Consider the following 18,521-nt stretch of genomic DNA (forward strand, 5'->3'; position numbering starts at 1 on the left):
CATATCTACATTGTTCAAAAGGTAAAACTTTAGATTAGAAAGGTAGTACAATATGTGCCATGCTTTCATGGTGAGATTAACTGGGATGTCTCCCAGGGCTTTAGTCTAATATCGACCCCTATTCAAACAGGGTAGCGTTAGCATAAATTCCATTTAGCATAATCACATTCACCTAATGTTTAGTGGTTAAGTGATGCTTAACTGCGTGTTAAATAGGCAAGCTCCAGTCAATTAATAGAGAACTTTACTGAAATAAAGATGAAGTATTCCTTTTTATTGACCCATTTTTATTCAGTACCATTTTTTTTAAAAAGAAAAAAGGTCTCTTCCCTTAATAATAAGCAACAGGGCATCCTAATTAAGAGGATTCTACTGTATTTTCAGCTCTACAGCAGAGCCAAGCTACAATTTTACGCGCACAGAAAAATTCTCATCCATTTTTCTGGTCAATCTGTTTTATGACTTCTGTTTGAAATAACGATTCAATCCCAGTTCATATGTACTGTAAATTCCCATTAGATGGAGCATAGGATACATGCACAAATTATGGAAGTTTTCATTTCAGGCTAAGGGAAATATTCATTTTTACAGCAAACCGCAGAATAACTGGCATCATCCTGGAAACCATTCTGTCGGGATCCAGTTACGTTTTTGAATACTGTGTTCTCCTGCTGAGATGCTTCTCCACTGTAGGCCCAAGCCCAGAAAAGTAAAGGGCTGATGAAAGTTGCTGTAACCGCCAAGATTTTTCTACACTGGAATGGGGAAGTGTTCCTGTCCCACTGACATTAATGGCAAAATTCCTTTTGACTTCACTAGGAGCAGGAGCAGGAAGTCTAGCCTGCAAACACTTCTGCACATGCTTAGCTTTCTGCACGTGAGCATCCTAGTGGGATAGACTTTGATGGGGTTAGGTATGATCAGTGTCAAGCTGACAGCCCCTTGGGTACTCCAATCTATCTTGTCACCTAGGCAAGCTTGGCTTTGTGACAGATGGTCCCTTATACCAAAAATCACAATAATATTCAGGTTACTCCCTGTCCCAAAGGGACCAGTCACTTACCCCAGGTCAGCTGTACCTTAGATCTCACACGAAAGAAAATGCTTGTCACCAACCCTATAATAAAAGATCTAAAGATTTATTAACTAGGAAAAGAAAATAAGAATTATTTACAAGGTTAAAGCAGGTAAACATTGCATACACCCAAATGAGTTAGTCTTAAGTTTCAAAAAGTAATGAAAGCTTCTATAATAAGCAAGGGCTATAAGTCCTTTAGAGCTAACCCAGGGCAAGCACTGGGGATCTTTTGCTTATGCTTAGTTCTCTCACAGTCCAAGCAAGCATAAAAAATACAATTCCTTCTTGTTAGGGCTTTTTATTCCTTTCCCCCTTCTGCATAAAGTTGCAAATTCAGCTCTTGGGAGGAATTCAGTTGAAAGTCTCCTCTTCATGGGGAATGTGGGGAAGAGAGCAATGCACAAAGTCTTTTGTCTTCCGATGGCTCATCTGATGTTGATGGGCCTTATTGTGCTGGGCAAGAGATAAACATCTCCTGTTGGAAACTAGTATTTCACACTTGTTAATGCATCTGTCCTGTCTGGTGACTTACAGTTAAAGAGCAAACACTTAAATATTACCTTATAACGTGGGATGTAGGTATTATCAGTCAGATTAATGCATGCAACAAATTGCAAGCATTTCATAAAGTCTAGATGCATTTTTATAACTCTGATATCTGTTTTAACAACACTAACACATAGGTGAACCAGACTGATTCCAGCTATGTATTTGTCAGTGTTCAGTTGAAACCTAGGGGCCTTGGCATGAGCTGGCTTGTAGCTTCTGCACTTCCACATTCTGGGAGGTGACAACTCCAGTGACTTGTCCAGAAGTCAATACATCTTGCTCAGAAGGCAGTATTCTCTTTTCTGCCCAATCATTTGCATGCAAGATTTCAATTGTTATACCTTTTCCATAGATTAATTTACCATTGGTAATTCTGGAAGGGTATGAACTGGAGCCCTCATATCCTTGATAATTTTTCTACAAAAGAGAGAGGAGGGGTTTTGTTTGTTTCCTTGAAATACAGAATAGTTTGAACCCTAGCTACAGGAGAGTCAAGTTGGATTCTTAACAACCTGGGTGTCTTGTGGGAGCAGGCCAGTATTGCAGAATTGTGTTCTGTACTGTAGGACTGTGCTCATGGATGTTGCTTAAGACATTTAGTTGACTTGATGAATTATTGAAGTTGACATATAGTCTGTGCCTTGGCAGATGGGAAGATGATAGTTTGATTGATGATTTGGAAGCCGATGGTGTTTTCAGATTTCTGCATGATACAGTAACTCTGGTTTTGAAGAAAGAGAGGGAAGGGGTTTTATTGATGAGATATCCTCCCCATCCTGACAGGTATGCAGACATAGCCCTGATCTTGCAAAGGCTTATGCATATACCTATCTTTACAGATGTGAGTAGTCCTGCTGTAAACAATAGGACTATTCAGGTGCTTTAAATTAAGCACATATGGAAGCATTTGCTGGGTTTGGGCCCAATTCCCTGAAACATCATAGTGCAGGCTTTTTTTGGCTCCTCACAGGTTGAAAATTGATCAAATATTTACTAAATAATTTTTGCTGCTGATTGTCATTAACTCTGTATATTTAGTTCAGCCTTGTTATGAATACATGGTATTACATACAAAAATTTCTGTTAAATTACCATTATTTAGGTTGCAAAGTCAAGCACTGGGAAGTTAGAACATGCCAAATTTACAGTTGCCTGTGCCACCCTAAATCATCTTTCTTGTCCACCCAGCCTGTGCATTGAATGAGGCAGGGGTCCTGTGGGGAAAAATAGTATATCATTCTGTAATCAAAATCACAGTACATACAAGGAGCATGGCATGCATGGGCAACCATAATTCTGGCATTTCCTAACTATTGAGAATGTTGCAAGCAAAATAAGGTTCTGTTAATGTCGTTTTTTGTATGTCATTGCCTAGGAGTTTTTCAAGGACAAAGGTGAAAACAAATTATGTTATGTGCAACTGTAATAATACTCCCCTTCATATATCATCCACTGGGCTTGAACTCTGAGCCTTAAACCCTACAGCACGGATTACTACAACCTGAGGTAGAGAGCTAACCACATTAGCTGGCTACAGGAGAGTAGAGTGTTATCCTAGAAACCTATCCTAGAATATGAGGATGGGATGCTGTTGCCCTGTGCTGGGTCCAGGAGAGGAGGAGGGGAGTCTAGCCTGGCCTCTCTTCCTCCTGCCAGAGAGAAAGAGAGACAGAAATACTGGGATCATGTGCCAGGTTGGGAAGTGGAAAAGAGATTTTGGGGGAAGTTTAGCTTGGTGCTCTCTCACATTGCCCTGCCATCCCTAGCCACAGCTTCTGGCAGCTCCCAGACATTCCCAGTAGAGTGTCTGCTGTTGCCTTGGCAGAAACATAGGCCAGTCTCTTTAAAATGTTCAGTGATTTTTGGCAGGCTGACAGAATTTTGTGGTGTGTGGGGGAATAGTGATTTTTAACACTTTTCAACTCTATTAAATCCAAATGGAATGACATGGGACAAAGAAAAGGCACATCTGTAGTGTATGGGGTTTTCCTTGCAGGATATCATATGTCTGCTGCAAACAATGGCGGTATTAATACTTATGAAAGAAAAGTCACAATACTCCTTTATAGTGGAAAGTGTAAGACAACACTTTTCTGAGGTGTTTCCCACTTAAACCATAACCACCCTCCTTTCTTTGGTCTTTATAGCATTGGTTTTGTCTATCTTATGCTGTTATAATAGTTTAGTCTGTTTTGAACAGTGCAGTGCCCTGCGCATGCCCCTAAAAAAAGGAATGCTTTCTAAATACCTTTTATTATTATTTAATGGGGGGAGGAGGGTTATCTCTTTAAGGTTTTAAATCTTTGCAATTCAGCACGAAAACTCAAGTAATTTCTCAACAGGGCTAGATTAAATATGGCTGCAGAGGCTTTTGTGTAATATGCTCCAAAAAAATTAGCTTGTTAGTTGAGGTACATTGTCTGATGTGGTTCAGTAAAGCAAAGCACAATAGTTTAGAATGGTGTTGATATGCCAGGATATTGCCACAGCTGATCAAGCAGAGTGCAAGAATTTCTAGTGCTGTTTTATAATCATGGATTTCACAGCATGCTTTCAAAACCCTGATTGGATTTGCTTTAATGGCTTTGCCTCATCTTAGATATTGCCTTTTTATTTATAAGAAAATAACTGATAACTGAATAACTTCACTCATAGCAGAAGGCACTACCCAGATCTGTTCTGTATTTTAGAATACGTGTGCTAGTCCTTGAAGTTAATACTTTTACTTGGCCCTGATTCTGCAAACTGCTCCACATGGGTGGACCCTGAACCTGTGCAGACCTCTGCTGACTTCCACTGGGCTCTGCTTAGGTGCTGTGACCTGCTCGTGCAAAGCGGTTTGCAGAATCAGGGCCTTATTTATGTATACAACTCAGTGAAAACATTGGGTGCTCTTTCAAGGATAAGCTTGTTAAGAGGCCTCATACATCACTACTTTACAAGACATCAAAGGAATAGTATTGATTGGAGTAAATACTCAGTAAATAGTAAAGCCATGGAATGTAAAGTAGATGGCTTTCAGTAGTATTTTAAATTCATATAAACACAGATTTTAGCCTTTAAATCAGCACTCCATTAGAGTAGGCCCTAATCCTGCAATATGCTGCACACAGGGATCCATTCTCTTTGCAGTGTTGGGGGCATAGTCATTACCAGGGATCTCGGGGAGGAGGGAAGAGGAAGGGAGACTGAGTGTTTCTAATCAGAAACTCTATGATAGAGTTATGGTTTAAATCCATATCCATTCATTTAAAACAGCTCTGCTAGAATGTTGCCGTTATAACAAGATACAAAATATCTGGAATTGTAGGTAAAAAAACAAAAATGCTTGAAAGGTGGGACATTAGAAGGTTGTAGTTTTTAAAAAACACTCCAAAGTTTCAGAAAGTCTAGAAATACATACTTACTGTTCCAGTACCAACCAGAGCTAATAAAAGTGTTTGGGTGACTGGGGGACCCTAAATGCTTACAAACGTGGTGCCTACAAACCCTTCAGGGCTGGACCAGCAAGCTTGATTAATGTGCAGGCCCCCTCACGAGATAAAATTCATGATGGTTTTATGTAACAGTTCATTTTTTCCATAGCTAATAATTTTTCAGAGATAGCATAGTTAAATATACCCTTTTCCCTCAGTTCACCTTGAGGCCTGATGAATGCAACCTATTTGGAGGTTTTAGTCCAGTTTTACTTTTGAGATGCTGGGTCAGAAGGGAGCTTCACTAATTTACATCAGCTAAAGATTTGGCCCACTGTGTGCACTAGCAAAAAAGGATTAGACTTTCCAATATGGGACTCCTTGTCATCAGCCTCCCTCTGAGGGGAAAGGCATTGAAGAGTGTCTTCATACTGATGGAATGACTGGGGGTCAGCTTGCCATGTCTAGTCTAATTCTAGTCAGCCAGTCTGCTGGGGGTAGAGAAATTTGCAGTTGGCAGGGACTGTTGACTAAGTGGCAAAGGTTAGTGACTGTGTGCTGAGGGGGCAGCACATTATGAGAAAAGAAAAACAAAGGTGGGTGGAAGGCTGCAGAAAAAGGTAGTTGAAGGTTTGCCTGGGTTGTGTCTGCTGCCCTTTCAATCCTGCTACTGTATGGTCTGCCTACACTACAGGGCCAGCTGTGCCTCAGAGTTCCCATCTGTAAGGTGGGTAAACAGAAATGCCTACCTCCCAGGATGGTTGTGAGGCTGAATTAGAACTTCAGCACTCTGACACCCATGCTATACTGTGTGAGTGCTTAGTATTAGGCAAACAATCTTTTTGTTACAGGGCATTTACTTTAAAGTTATTTAACATTTGAAAAAATAGTAATGTCAGAAATTTAAGTCAATTAATGTGAGTGAAGCTCAGCAGGCACACATCTCCCTTATGCAATCATATTTCTAATTACTGTCTGCATATTTTAAGCATTCTCTAATTCTTTGAAATACAGCTTTATTCAGGTAGTTTGCTGGTTGCTTGTCTTATTTTCTATTATTTTAGAAGCTGAATATGAATCTTTGCAGAAAAGCATACTATTTTCCCTCTTCTTTAGCTGTCTTTATTCTTTAAGTATTTAATAAAATGTTCTTTTAAATTTCCCTCTGCATTTACAATTGCAGTTGGGTTTATGGGTTATGAACGCAATGAGTTTTCAGTGTTCTAACGTTGTAATGAGCTCTTTAGAGAGTAAGCATCAGAGACTGGTAATGTGTTCCATGGATATGCAGTGGTGTCAAGTTAGTGCCGATTTGCTGAGGTAGCTGTTTTGGCTGAGCCACTGATTTTGTTCTCTGAGAACTCAGACATATGCTTCTTAAATTAAAGCCAAACTTGCTATTTTTTAAGATGCTGCTATTTCTAATGTGTTAATTCATTTTGTCTGCAGAGACTTTGCTTATGTAGCAAGAGACAAAGACACAAGAATTTTGAAATGTCACGTGTTTCGATGTGATACGCCTGCGAAAGCCATCGCAACAAGTCTGCACGAAATCTGTTCTAAGGCAAGTGGATTATAACAACTCATTCATTAACCTCGTGAATGGTTCTTAGAACTGGTACTATAATCAGCACTCTAAGTTGTGGCCTTATGCTGTTAGTCTGTGGCGCTAACAGTGAGAAATGTTACTCTAAGAGTTTGTAAAGGAAGGGGCTTGAGTGGTGTCAATAAACTATGGGAAGATGAACATTTAGATTTGAAGACCACAGTATCTGTTATAGATTTGACCAATGTGTGTATTAGCTTAAAGACTTTTTTATCTAATAAAGGGGAAGTATGAGGGTGGTCAGTGGGACAGTCGTAATTAAGGTTGCCAGGTATCCAGTTTTCAACCAGGATGCCTGGTCGAAAAGGGACCGTGGTGGCTCCCGCTGACCAGGTGGCTAAAAGTCTGGTCGGCAGCGCAGTGGGACTAAGGCAGGCTCCCTGCCTCCATGCAGCTCCCAGAAGCGGCCGGCATGTTCCTGCAGCCCCTACGCATAGGGGCAGCCACAGGGACTCCGCGCCCTACCCCCACCCTGAGCGCCCTTCCACAGCTCCCATTGGCCACGATTCCTGGCCAATGGGAGCTGCGGGAGTGGTGCCTGTGGGCTCAGGCAGTGCACAGAACCCCACAGCCCCTCTGCCTAGGAGCTGGACATGCCAGCTGCTTCCGGGAGCTGCCTGAGATGAGTGCTGCCCGGCCAGAGCCCACACACCGAATCCCCTCCCACACTCCAACCCCATGCCAGGTCAGAACCCCCTCCCACACCCAAACTCCCTCCCAGAGCTCAGACCCCCTTCTGACCCAGCTGTGAGCCCCCTCAGGCACCCCAAACCCTTCATCCCCAGCCGGAGTCCACACCCCCTCTCATACCCCAACCCTCTGCCCCAGCCCTGAGCCCCTCCTGCACTCCAAACCCCCTCAGCCTCGGCCCCTCCCCAGAGTCCACACCTCCTCCCGCACCCAAGCCCAAAAGTGAAAGTCAGTGAGGGTGGGGGAGAGCGAGTGACAGAGTGAGGGGGGGCGGGGCCTTGGAGAAGGTGCAGGGAAAGGGGTGGAGCCTAAGGGAAGGGGGGCGGGGCAAGGCTGTTCAGTTTTGTGCGTTTACAAAGTTGGCAACCCTAGACTTGTAATAAACATTATTGGAAACAAATTGGAATGGTGAATAGTGTCATGGCTAAATAAAACAGACCTTTTTAGAAGTAATGGTATTCTTCTGGCAGCCAATGCGTGAAAAATCTGTTAGCGACACCATCAACTTAAAAATTTTTTTTTTCTGAAGTTTTTGTACCTACTTTTGTTTCAAGTAATACATGAGATTCCTGTAACTGAAAGAGATTAGAGATAGACATTTCTTTATCATCAGTTGGTTTCCATTGTGCGTTTGACAAATTCTCTGTTCCCCTGAATGGTCAGTTAATCAGTGCCCTCTGTTTGTGTTGGTCTTTCCTTCAGTAGCAAAGCCTTTTACAAAATAGGAAAATCTGACTGAAAATCTGTAAAAATTGGCAGGGGACGTACCTGAGACTATTTTTAACTCTTATTGAAACTCCACTAGTTTTCAAGTTGATCATGTCCCTTAAAAAAAACTTCTTTGATTTGTTTTTTCTTCCGTTTAAAATGTGTCTATTTAAAGGGATGCTTCCAAAATAAAACACACATTTAGTTGTCTATCTTACTAACAGTACCTGGGATTATTAAAACTTTAAGTTTTAAAATTCAGGTTACATTTTGTGTCTGGAAGTATGCTTGTGTTTGCTTTGTACATTTTTCTCAGTTTGGAGAATGAAAATCAATGACGTTTGTTTCCTTTTTCTTTGTGGTCAATTTAATTGTCTGATTTTTTTATTTTCGTATTTATTTATTTTGAGTTTTGCAGTCTTTGAGTTACAAACACTGCAAGCATAGTAGACAAATTGGCAGCTTGATTGATCGGTTATGGAACTGGGTGCTGTTATAACTATAGAAGCTAAAATAGAGGTACACTTAATGGTTAGCAAAGGTAAGGTACTGTAAACCACATTCTTCTGTTTGCCCCACTGCAAAATACAAAAGCATCCAAATGAAGCTGGAAGTTAACAAATTAAAATCTGCTAAAAGGAATTATTTGTAACACGATGATAAAATTGTCTTCTGGCAGTGAGTTCCACGGGTTTGTATAAAAGGCTTAAAAGAGAGCTTAGTAGGATTAAAAAAGAATTAGACATTTCTATATGAAAAATTAGAACATCCACAGTTACGTTATGTGGGTTAGGATAGAATTTTCCCCCAGGTCAGATTGACAGTGACCTTGGGGATTTTTTGCCTTCCTCTGGGTGCTTCCTCTCGCCTTCCTCACATCATTGTGGCCTGTGATATACAGGAGGTCAGACTAGATGATCTAGAGGTCTGTTCTGGCCTTTAGCTCTATGACTCCATATAACTTTAAACTTAAGGTTAGGGGTAATACACCTTGCCCTGAGCAGTGGCAGAAGTAGGTCATGGAACTGTACGAAACCTGGCAGTTCTGGCTGGGGTGGGTGCTTGAGGAGCTGCTGGGGAGTAGGTAGTTCCTCGGCTCTGGTGGGCAGGGAGCTGTTCAGGTAGCTGGAGGCTTAGTGCTAGGGCAAACCTGGTGCAGCTGGGTACAGCAAGGATGGGCTAAGAGAGGCTGGAACTGGTAATGGGCCCCTCATCTTGGACACATGGTGGGGGCCTGGTGCATACTAAGCGCGTGACATTCTCAGAGAGTGTCCTGTGGTCCCTTGCTTCAGTGATGGACTGTGCATTCTTGGATTTTTCTCCCTGCAGGTTGTAGGATGCATAGCGGAAACCAGTGGAATTCTGGGATTTCAAAAAATCCCCTGATTCCACTCTCTGTCCCATGCTTACTCTCTCTCTGGGTGGGCTAGTGCCATTCTCAAATTGCTGATGGTGAACACAGACCTAAGAATGCTCTGTGCTGCTATGCTGGGCACAGAGGCTGTGTGAGCTTTATTTGATCTCTTGGAGATGGGGGCTTTGGTTCTGGACTTTGCCTGCTGCACCCCCAAGCAGATGATGAGCTTGCAGCTGCAGGTCTTCATGCGGCAGTGGCGGAAGGAGGACAAGATGAGGAAGACAAAGACAACACCTGGCAACTGCTACTACAGGAAGTCTTCCTGGAGCAGCTTCTCACAGTGCAGCCCTTTTTCTCGGCTCAGGAGGCCAGCATCAGTTGGTGGAGAGGAGGGTTCTGCAGACCTGGGATGACCAGGATGGCAAAGGCAACTTTCTTTGAAATCTACGCTAAACTAGCCACGGAGCTGCAGCAGGAGAGCACCACCGTGCGTTGCCCCATAGCTGTTGAGAAACGGGTTGCTGTTGCATTTAGCAGTTGGCCATCCCCTAACGTTTTCTGGCCCATAGCCAACCAATTCAACATAGGGAGATTGACTGTTGGGACCATCGTCAAGCAGGTTGTACTGACAGCACTCATTCCCGTTGGTAACAATGGCTGTGCACACAGGGGGTTCCCAAACTCTATTGGGACAACTGGGGGGACCGTCTCCCTAATGTTTGCCAGGACTCAGAGTTTATAAACAGCTGCATATTTTCAGGCCTGACATTCAAAGTAAGAGGAACACTAGGCATCCCTGACAGCATTGCCCGGGCCATTCCTTTCTATTCCTTAGTGATGACCTTTATCAGCTGTACATCGAGGTGTTATCCTGGGGGTCGGGGGCGGGGGGGAGGATGGATTGTGAGTGTTGCTGTTTGTCTTATGGGTGGTTTTCCTGTGTACCATGCACTGCAGATTCTTTGAGAGTGAATTTTAATGGTTTGTATTATTAAACAACCAGAAATAAACCTGTAATTAAAACAACAAGACCCAGCTTTTGAAGTGACACAGTGCAGTGGAGGGCAGCAAACAACAATATGGGGTGGTCCAGTTCACAGACGAGTGTATGTCTTGCCTCTGCCTCTTCTTGTTTGGCTGCCTTCCAGTGTTGAGTGGCTCAAAGGTTTCAGGGGTGTTAGGTGGCTCAAAAGAGCTGGGCTCCCAGGGCAGTTTCTCTCACAGCGTGAGCTTGGGCCAGGGAGGGGAATGGCATCTGAAAGCCTGGCTACTGAGATGTGGCAGGGAACATATGTAGGTGTTCCCAGTACCCTGTATTGTCCAGGGGTTGCAGAATATGGCTGGGTCTTTGCTGAGGGCACTGCGTTGTATATGTGCCTGCTAGCAGCATGGACTGCAGCCAAACATTCTGCTTCTATATTGCCTCCAGGAGTTGCCTCTGCATGTTCCCCTCTTTCTCTGCAATGTCTCTGGCTACTGCAATGCTCTCTCTGGGTAGCATCCTGTCTTTCCCTCTCCAACCTCAAATACAACCCCCAGGGCTCCATATTTTTTCAGTTTTGAGGGGGAGTCTGCTATGTAGTCTGTGAACATTGTCTCCTGAGTTCTTCGTTTCTTCCCCCTCAAGTTAGGCAGTCACTCAGCTGTTGATAAAGGCTCTGTCCTTGAGGATCTGGCCACTGCAGGTATCGTGGCTGGGAGAGGAGGGGGGGGAAACCCAAACAGTTATTGTTCATGTTCCAGAGAGGCTATTAATGCATTTTTTCAACATTTACGTCTGTTTTCCCCTCTCTGAGATTCTTCCCAGTCTTAGGGGCACTTCAGAGATGGTATGTGCATGGAAGCTAGATTGGGATTTTTGCAACTGGACTTTGGAGGCTGGGGATGGAGTCAGGGGGGAGGTTGGGAATTAAGTTCCTGGTCTGTCTTTGCAATCTAGGCTATGTCTTGAATGTTGGCGCAGGCTGAGAATTATGTTCCCCGTCAGTCTTTGCCTCAAACTTGTAAGACAACTCTGTGAAGCCGGTGAACTAAATCTGGGCATCCACTCTTTAGCAGTTCGGATGAAATATTGTCAGGACTAGGTGCTTTATCATTTCGTAACTGTTTGATGGCAAGTATCTCTTCCTCTAATGTGGTAGGTCTGTTTTCAGATCAGTTCTCTTTTTAGATTAAATTGTAGTCTACATTTTGGGTGGGAATCTCCTCATTAATTTGCAAAAATGTTCACACTCACACACGCATCGATATCCTGCCAGTATTTTCCATTTTTGTCCTTAAGTGGCAGAAGCCGCAAGAATGAGCATCCAGTTATGACCTTCAGTGTCTCAAATACACATTTCTGGTCATGTCTTTCAGAGGTATCGTCTACACACTGCACCATGCTAATCCACCGCTGTTCCACTCGTTCAGAAGATTGGAAAAGGAGCTGTATCATCCCTTTTTTTCAAAAAAGGGAGAGTGTTCAGCCTGCTCAAATTATAGGGGAATAATGCTGCTGTCAGTCCCAGGGAAGGGGTTTAGGATCATTCTACTGAACTGGCTGAAATACCGTATCAGTCCAAAAAGAAGAGGCAAGCAGTGAGATTTCTGTACCGGTCAACCTACCATCCAGACTGTATGTGCTCTGTCGAATGTATTGGAAAATGACACGAGCAACAAAAAGAAGTTAACATCACATTTGTAGATTTTGCAGCCACTTTTGACACAGTGCATCCATCAGCACTGTGGCTACTGCTATGCCAGTATAGGATGCCTAAGGACTTAGTGTGGCAAGTGGAGGAACTGTACCACAGTACATTTAGTGGTATGAGGGTCAATGGTTGTATTATAGACTGATTTGGGGTAGATTCAAGGATACGCCAGGGATGCGTTCTCTTATCCACATTATTTAATGTTCTGATAGACTATCCGATGTCAAAGCTGACTGAGGCCAAAGCAGGAGTTGTGAAATTTTAAAGACTCATCTTCAGAGGATCTCGAGAATGTGGATGATATTGCCTTACTTGGTGAGCCTACTGATCAACTACAACAAATCCTGGAAGAGCTGTGAAAAACTGCAGAATCTATGAAACTTAGGATCAGTGATGATAAAACCAAAGCTATGCATGCCTCCTGTAAAATAGGAATGAATAACTTGATGATGCTTCATGTAAATGGCAATGATATAGAATGGGAGAATCGTTTTATCTGTCGGGGTAGTCATTTGATGGCAGGAAGTTCTATCACCGAAAATGTCACATGTTGGCTCAGTCTTGCATCAGTGACATTTCAGTGTCTTCTAAAGGCCCCTGGGCTGCAGGATGTCTGTGTGATAGCTAAGATATGAGTGTTCAACACAGTAGTGATGACAATACCGTTAGGGCAGAAACGTGGCCATTAAAAAGTGTTGAGGAGAGGAAACTAAACAGTTCTCAGTATCAAAAGTTCCGGCATATTCTTCATGCCCATTGGTTTGATTTTTATCACAAACTTTGAGATACTTACATGATCCTGGCAAGTTGCAGTCCTGCATCGGTTGACAAGAGGATGGCAATGGTGGGGTCATGTACAACTTCCAGAAGAAGGTACACTTTTACAGAAGGTTTATGGAGCTAAGATTGAAAGAAGTAGAACATGAGGCCAACCATGAAGGGGAAGATGCAACTTTGAGGGATTTAAGAAGTCTAAATAGTCCCATACTGACTCTTGCTGAAGGAAGAAGACTTGCAAGAGACTGTTCAAGCTGGAAGTCCATTCTTTGTGCCACCACAGCTACATCATAGCCATGAGAATCTGCTGCTGCCACTCGCTTTGCAGTTTAGACTATGCCTTGAAGACTATGGGGTGTTGGGAATTATGTTCCTGGTTTGGCTTTGCAGGTGCTTCTGTGGTCATGGAGGGTTAGTGGGTGGGTATCTGGGAGTGAGCTGGATGCTAATCCCTTCTTCATCCCCTTTAAGCTGTCCTGACTCTCAGTAATATTACACTGAGGTAAGTGACTAGGAAACAGAAAATGGCCTTATTCAAAAAAGCAAAGGGCAGACCAGCGAGCTATGCTGTGAAGTTATTCACCAAGATGGTCTCCTCTGAAGTGCTGTAGGAGTGGAAGGGAATTGTGAGCTATATTGCGGGCAGTTCCCATACAGCTACCCCACAGGGAGCCAGGAGCCTCAAGGCAAATGTCAGGAGGAAAACAGGTAGATGTATAGGTGCCCTTTACACCATGGGCTTGTGAACAGTTGATGGTTTGGGCTTTCCCATGAGACAGAAGCTAGTTGCCCTGTCAGACCAGCCACCATTTTGAGAATGTGTATGTGGGGGGCGGAGGCCAAATGAAGGGGGACAGAGAGGGCTGAAGGATGTGGGAACTGGAAATCAGAAAGGCTTCTAGCTCACATCCACACAAAGTGGGGCACTGGAACAGAAGTTAGCACAGCAGTATAGTGTAATAATAAATTGTAAAGGTCAATACTTACATGCCAAGGTTCCTTTGATAGGATCTGCCTCCTCAGTCCCGGGCTGGTTTGTGTCTGGGAATCAAGCTGGCTTCCAACATGGCCACCCTCAGAGTCCTGAGTCCTGAAGAGATCATGACTTTCTAGGGAGAGCTCTTCACTGCGCTGCTTGTGTTCTTCCTCCAATGACTCTTGTCGCTCATCCTCAGTAGGAGGTGGGAGAAGGGGGTACAGCTGTGCACAGGATCCACAACCTTCTTGGGTTTATAGCGGTGTAATTGTTTAATATCCTGTCCAGCTCTTCAAAAAATAGATCGCTTATATTTCCACACTCTTCTTACATCTTGGGTTGTTGTGTACAGTCTCCTGAGCTGTTTGCTCTTTATCTGGTACTAGTTGGTGTCCTTGTGGACAACTGGCTAGCGATGTCCACCAACACTTCTTTATTCTGGTGGCTGGCCCCAAGAGCTTGCTGGCCTGCTGCTTTTCCCCAGATGGCAGTGAGATCTAGGGTCTCAGCATGGCACCAAGCCGCTGTTAGAGCCACGTTGTAGAGGCTGCTGGAGTAATATTGCTGTAATACCAATATATTGGACTCCAGGAGTAAATGGTCTGATCCTGCCAGATGAAGGAATGTCGTCTTGTCAGTTTGACTCCAGAGCAGTGGGAGGGGACGCAGGTAAACAGATAGGTCGCTTATACATGTCTGCAAAGCAGTGTGGGATAGCAGTTGGAGAACGGCCAAAGTAGTGTGAAGCAGCATTGTGTGTATACTAACAATAGACCGCGTTCGCTAAGTTTGCATCCAACTTGAAAGAAGACTCCAGAGTTTGTGATAAATGTGGAGTTAGTGCACTCGAAGGAACGATGTTGCTTGTGCACAGGCATTTGTAGGCCAAACAGCCTGAGTTAGTGTGGATTTAAACCCCCGGTGTAGACAATCCCTCAATGATAGTTATGGCTCTGAGTCAGCTAAGCAATTAACTACGTTCTTACATACCACTGGATGGACTTGTTCTACTGAATCAGGGCCTTATTCCTAAGCTAACAAACTCTCATCAACAGCTCTCATTTTATCCAGCCCAGAATATGAATATTGCCTCATAAACAGAAAGCAACCTCAAGTATAATAATCACAAACCAAGGGAGCCACTGTGAGAGCCATGATCTTAGAGCAGGTGTTTCTGCCTCCAGGCCCTGTGCTCAGACCACTAGACCTCTCTGTAAAGTTTAATTAAAATGGCAGTTTGTTCATTACTAAGACATAAACAAAATGTACTTGTACATCACACTCCAACACAGCCACGGTCACAGCGGTAACTTTTCTCAGGAGGGTAAATGTAAATAGGTAGATCAGAAATGTGCACGGGATGACAAGTGCCTCTTCCCTTTTTATTTGCATAGATTTATTTATACTTCTTTCTATCTCGTTCCTCACTACAGGTTTTGAATGTTTAAACTGCTAATTTTCACTTCACTTTTCGTATCCGTGTGTAGCTCTAAGTCCCGCAAAGAGAGAACTGTAAATAAACCGAAAGAAAATTAATTTTAGTATCTCTTTTGGTCCTTTGGACTCTGACTGATTGCAGACTTCCCAGATTAGGGGTGTAATGAGAGTAGCAAGTGTATACTTGGAGTTGCTACTGTACTATATCTTGGGGGAAAATGCTGTTTTATTGCCGTCTTCTCCAGATTATGGCTGAACGGAAGAATGCTAAAGCTGTGGCTTGCAGCTCTTTACAGGAACGGACAAATGTCACCCTGGATGTTCCCCTGCAAGGTACTGTGTGCCAGAATTAACTTTATATTATGGTCCAGTTTTAGATACAGTCCCTTAATGTTGTACTGAACAAAAATTGAGCTGAAAGGAAGGCTAACAGTGTCTTTTAGACAGTGTATCTGATGATGTCACAGCAAAATACTTTTATTAGTAATGTTGACAGTAGTGCAATTCTGCTCAGTTATGGCAACTTGTTTATTTCCTCTGGTTTCTTTCAAAATATGTAAATTTCACAGCTCAGTAGTGGAAATGATATGCCAGATCTGCATAAAAACAAAATATTTCCAATTAATCAATGGGTTCAGAGGAGTTATAGCAGATCCAAACCCTTCCTGGATTTCAGCATCAATGTGAGCTTCAAAGGCTGATGAGCAAGCAAATCTTCCAGCCAACTGTGTGCTGCACCCTGTAGCGTGGGGTAAAAGAAAAATGGCTTTGTGTTTCTTTCTCTTAGCGTAATGTTTGATATGTTGAAAGCAGCCCAGGAGACTTACACACAGTAACTAATGCAAGGTATATGTTTTAAATCCACTTGCCTGCACTGAATATCTCAACTCACTGCTATTTGTTGTTCATGGGGATTTTTTATTTGCATCAGCTGTTCACACAGACATTGGTTTCTCCTGGCACAGAGAGAGCATGTTCATAGGCATGGTTTAAAAACACAGGGCTAGATTCACAAAGGGAATCCATCTCTCCTGTTGAGGCTATTCTACTTTGTATGAAAAATGTAAATAGTCATTAGATCAGAGAGGAAAAGAGTGAGAGTGACTCTCTAGCCCAGTGGCTAAGGCACCCACCTGGGAGACCCAGGTTCCAGTCCCTGTTCCAGTGACTCTTCTTTTTAAGTATTTCATACAAAGTGGAACAGTCTCAACAGGAGAAACTGAAAAAGACCCACCCTAGAATACCACATAATCCAGCAATTAGGGCATTCACCTGGGAGGTGGGAGACTTTGGTTCAAGTCCCCTCTCCTCTGTCAGAGTGGTGATTTGAACTGGGGTCTCCCACATCCTGAGTGAGTGCTCTAACCACTGGGCAATATGGGGTAAGGGGTGGGGGGAAACTGCTACTTCTGCTCCTATTTCACTGAAAAAGCACTGACCTGGCTTAGGTGCCTAACTCCAGGGGGTGGTTCATGGCTATGAATCCAAAGTGGAGATAACTGCTTCCATCTGGCCTGGAGTTAGGTGCCCAACTTCCTTTGAGAGGAGGAGCTTAGGCCCTGCCCCTCTCCTCAGTATTTCCTATTGGCTAGCTCAGATGGCTCTCTGCTCAGTGTGCCAGCTGTTGAGAGTCCTCTTCTTAGGACTTGTCTACACAGTGAGTGCCCAGGGTGCGAATTTAAAGCGTACCAGCTTGCTGCACAGGTGAAAGCCAAGTGGATGTTGCCACAGCACAGTGAAAGTCCCAGGGTGCAGCTTAGCGTTCTGCTGCTTGAAAGCATAGTTTGATAAGCCAGACTCCAGGACATCCACTTCTGTAGCAGTGTCCAAATGGCGAGTTACTGTGCAGTGACCTGATGCGTTGTGGATAGGGTTCGCAGGTGTCCAGTTTTCTACTGGAACGCCTGATCGAAAAGGGACCCTGGCAGCTCCAGTCAGCACTGCTGACCGGGCTGTTAAAAGTCTGGTCAGCAGCACAGTGGGGCTAAGGCAGGCTCCCTGGCTCCGCGCAGCTCCCGGAAGCAGCCGGCATGTCCCTGTGGCCCCTAGGCGCAGGAGTGATCAGGGAAGGTCCATGCGCTGTCCCAGCATCGGCTCCACAGCTCCCATTGGCTGGGACCGTAGCCAGTGGGAGCTGTGAAGATGGTGCCTGCGGGCGCAGGCAGCGCACACCATGCCGAGCTGCCTGGCCATGCCTCCTCCTAGGAGTCAGACATGCCGGTCACTTCTGGGAGCAGTGCGGAGCCAGAGCAGGCAGGGAGTCTGCCTTAGCCCTGCTGCGTCGCCAACCGGGAGCCACCTGAGGTAAGTGCTGCCCGGCTGGAGCCCACACCCTGAACCCCCTCCCACACCCTAACCCAGTGCCCCAGTCCTGAGCCCCCTCCCACACCCAAACTCCCTTCCGGAGCCCACACTCTCTCCTGCAACCCCAACCACAGCCCTGAGTTCCCTCCCGCAGCCAAACTCCCTCCCGGAGCCCACCCCCCGAACCTCCTCCCATACCCCAACCTCCTGCCCCAGCCCTGAGCCCCCTCCCGCACTCCAAACCCCTCGGCCCCAGCCTGGAGCCCCCTCCAGAACACACAACACGTCATCCCCAGTCCCACCCCAGAGCCTGCAGCCCCAGCCTGGACCCTCCTCCCGCAACCTGAACCCCTAATGTCTGCCCCACCCCAGAGTCCTCACCCCCTCCCACACTCCAACCCTCTGCCCCTGAGCACATGCTGCTGGTTGTTCGCACTGTGCTAATCAGCTGGGCAGCACTTGAATCTCTCCTGCACAGCCGCCCAAGCACGCAGCTTACAGGGAACACAGGTGTTTGGTTTTGTGCAATTAGAAAGTTGGCAATCCTAGCTGTAGATTCATACCCTGGCTTGCTGCACATTAATTTGCCATATAGGCAATCCCTCAATCTCCTCACTTTCCCCATGCATTGTCTATATAGCCTGGACACCTAACTCAGGGCTCTGTGCTCTACTGGGTGGTAGGACACACAAAGTTAGGTACTGCAACATCGAGCCAACACTCCGTTTGTGGAACTAGCCCTTAGAGGCCAAATTGTACATGGCTGTGCTGGATATAAGGCCAGCCCTGTATATATGCTCATACCTTAGAGACATATTCATGCAAGTTTTCTAAATGTTTTGAACACAATCCTATTTTTAGTGTACATGAATTGGAAGTTGTATCATCTTCCTCCTTAATTCCCCTGGAAATCACTTAACATCTTCTTGT

At 44.6% G+C, this 18,521-nt stretch overlaps 1 protein-coding gene across 9 annotated transcripts in view; it reads left to right on the forward strand.

The window, feature by feature from the left end:
• Window positions 1-18,521, forward strand: part of APBB2 (amyloid beta precursor protein binding family B member 2) — a 325,422-nt gene that overhangs the window by 297,305 nt on the left and 9,596 nt on the right. For all 9 annotated transcript variants that reach the window (XM_084625565.1, XM_084625563.1, XM_084625564.1 and 6 more), the window contains 2 exons: window positions 6,493-6,607; window positions 15,533-15,620. In XM_084625565.1, coding sequence (XP_084481691.1) covers window positions 6,493-6,607; window positions 15,533-15,620 — 203 coding nt within the window. The remainder of the gene's footprint in view (window positions 1-6,492; window positions 6,608-15,532; window positions 15,621-18,521) is intronic.

Source organism: Lepidochelys olivacea (genome assembly GCF_965140295.1).
Source record: "Lepidochelys olivacea isolate rLepOli2 genome assembly, chromosome: 4".
Taxonomy (NCBI): Eukaryota; Metazoa; Chordata; order Testudines; family Cheloniidae; genus Lepidochelys; species Lepidochelys olivacea.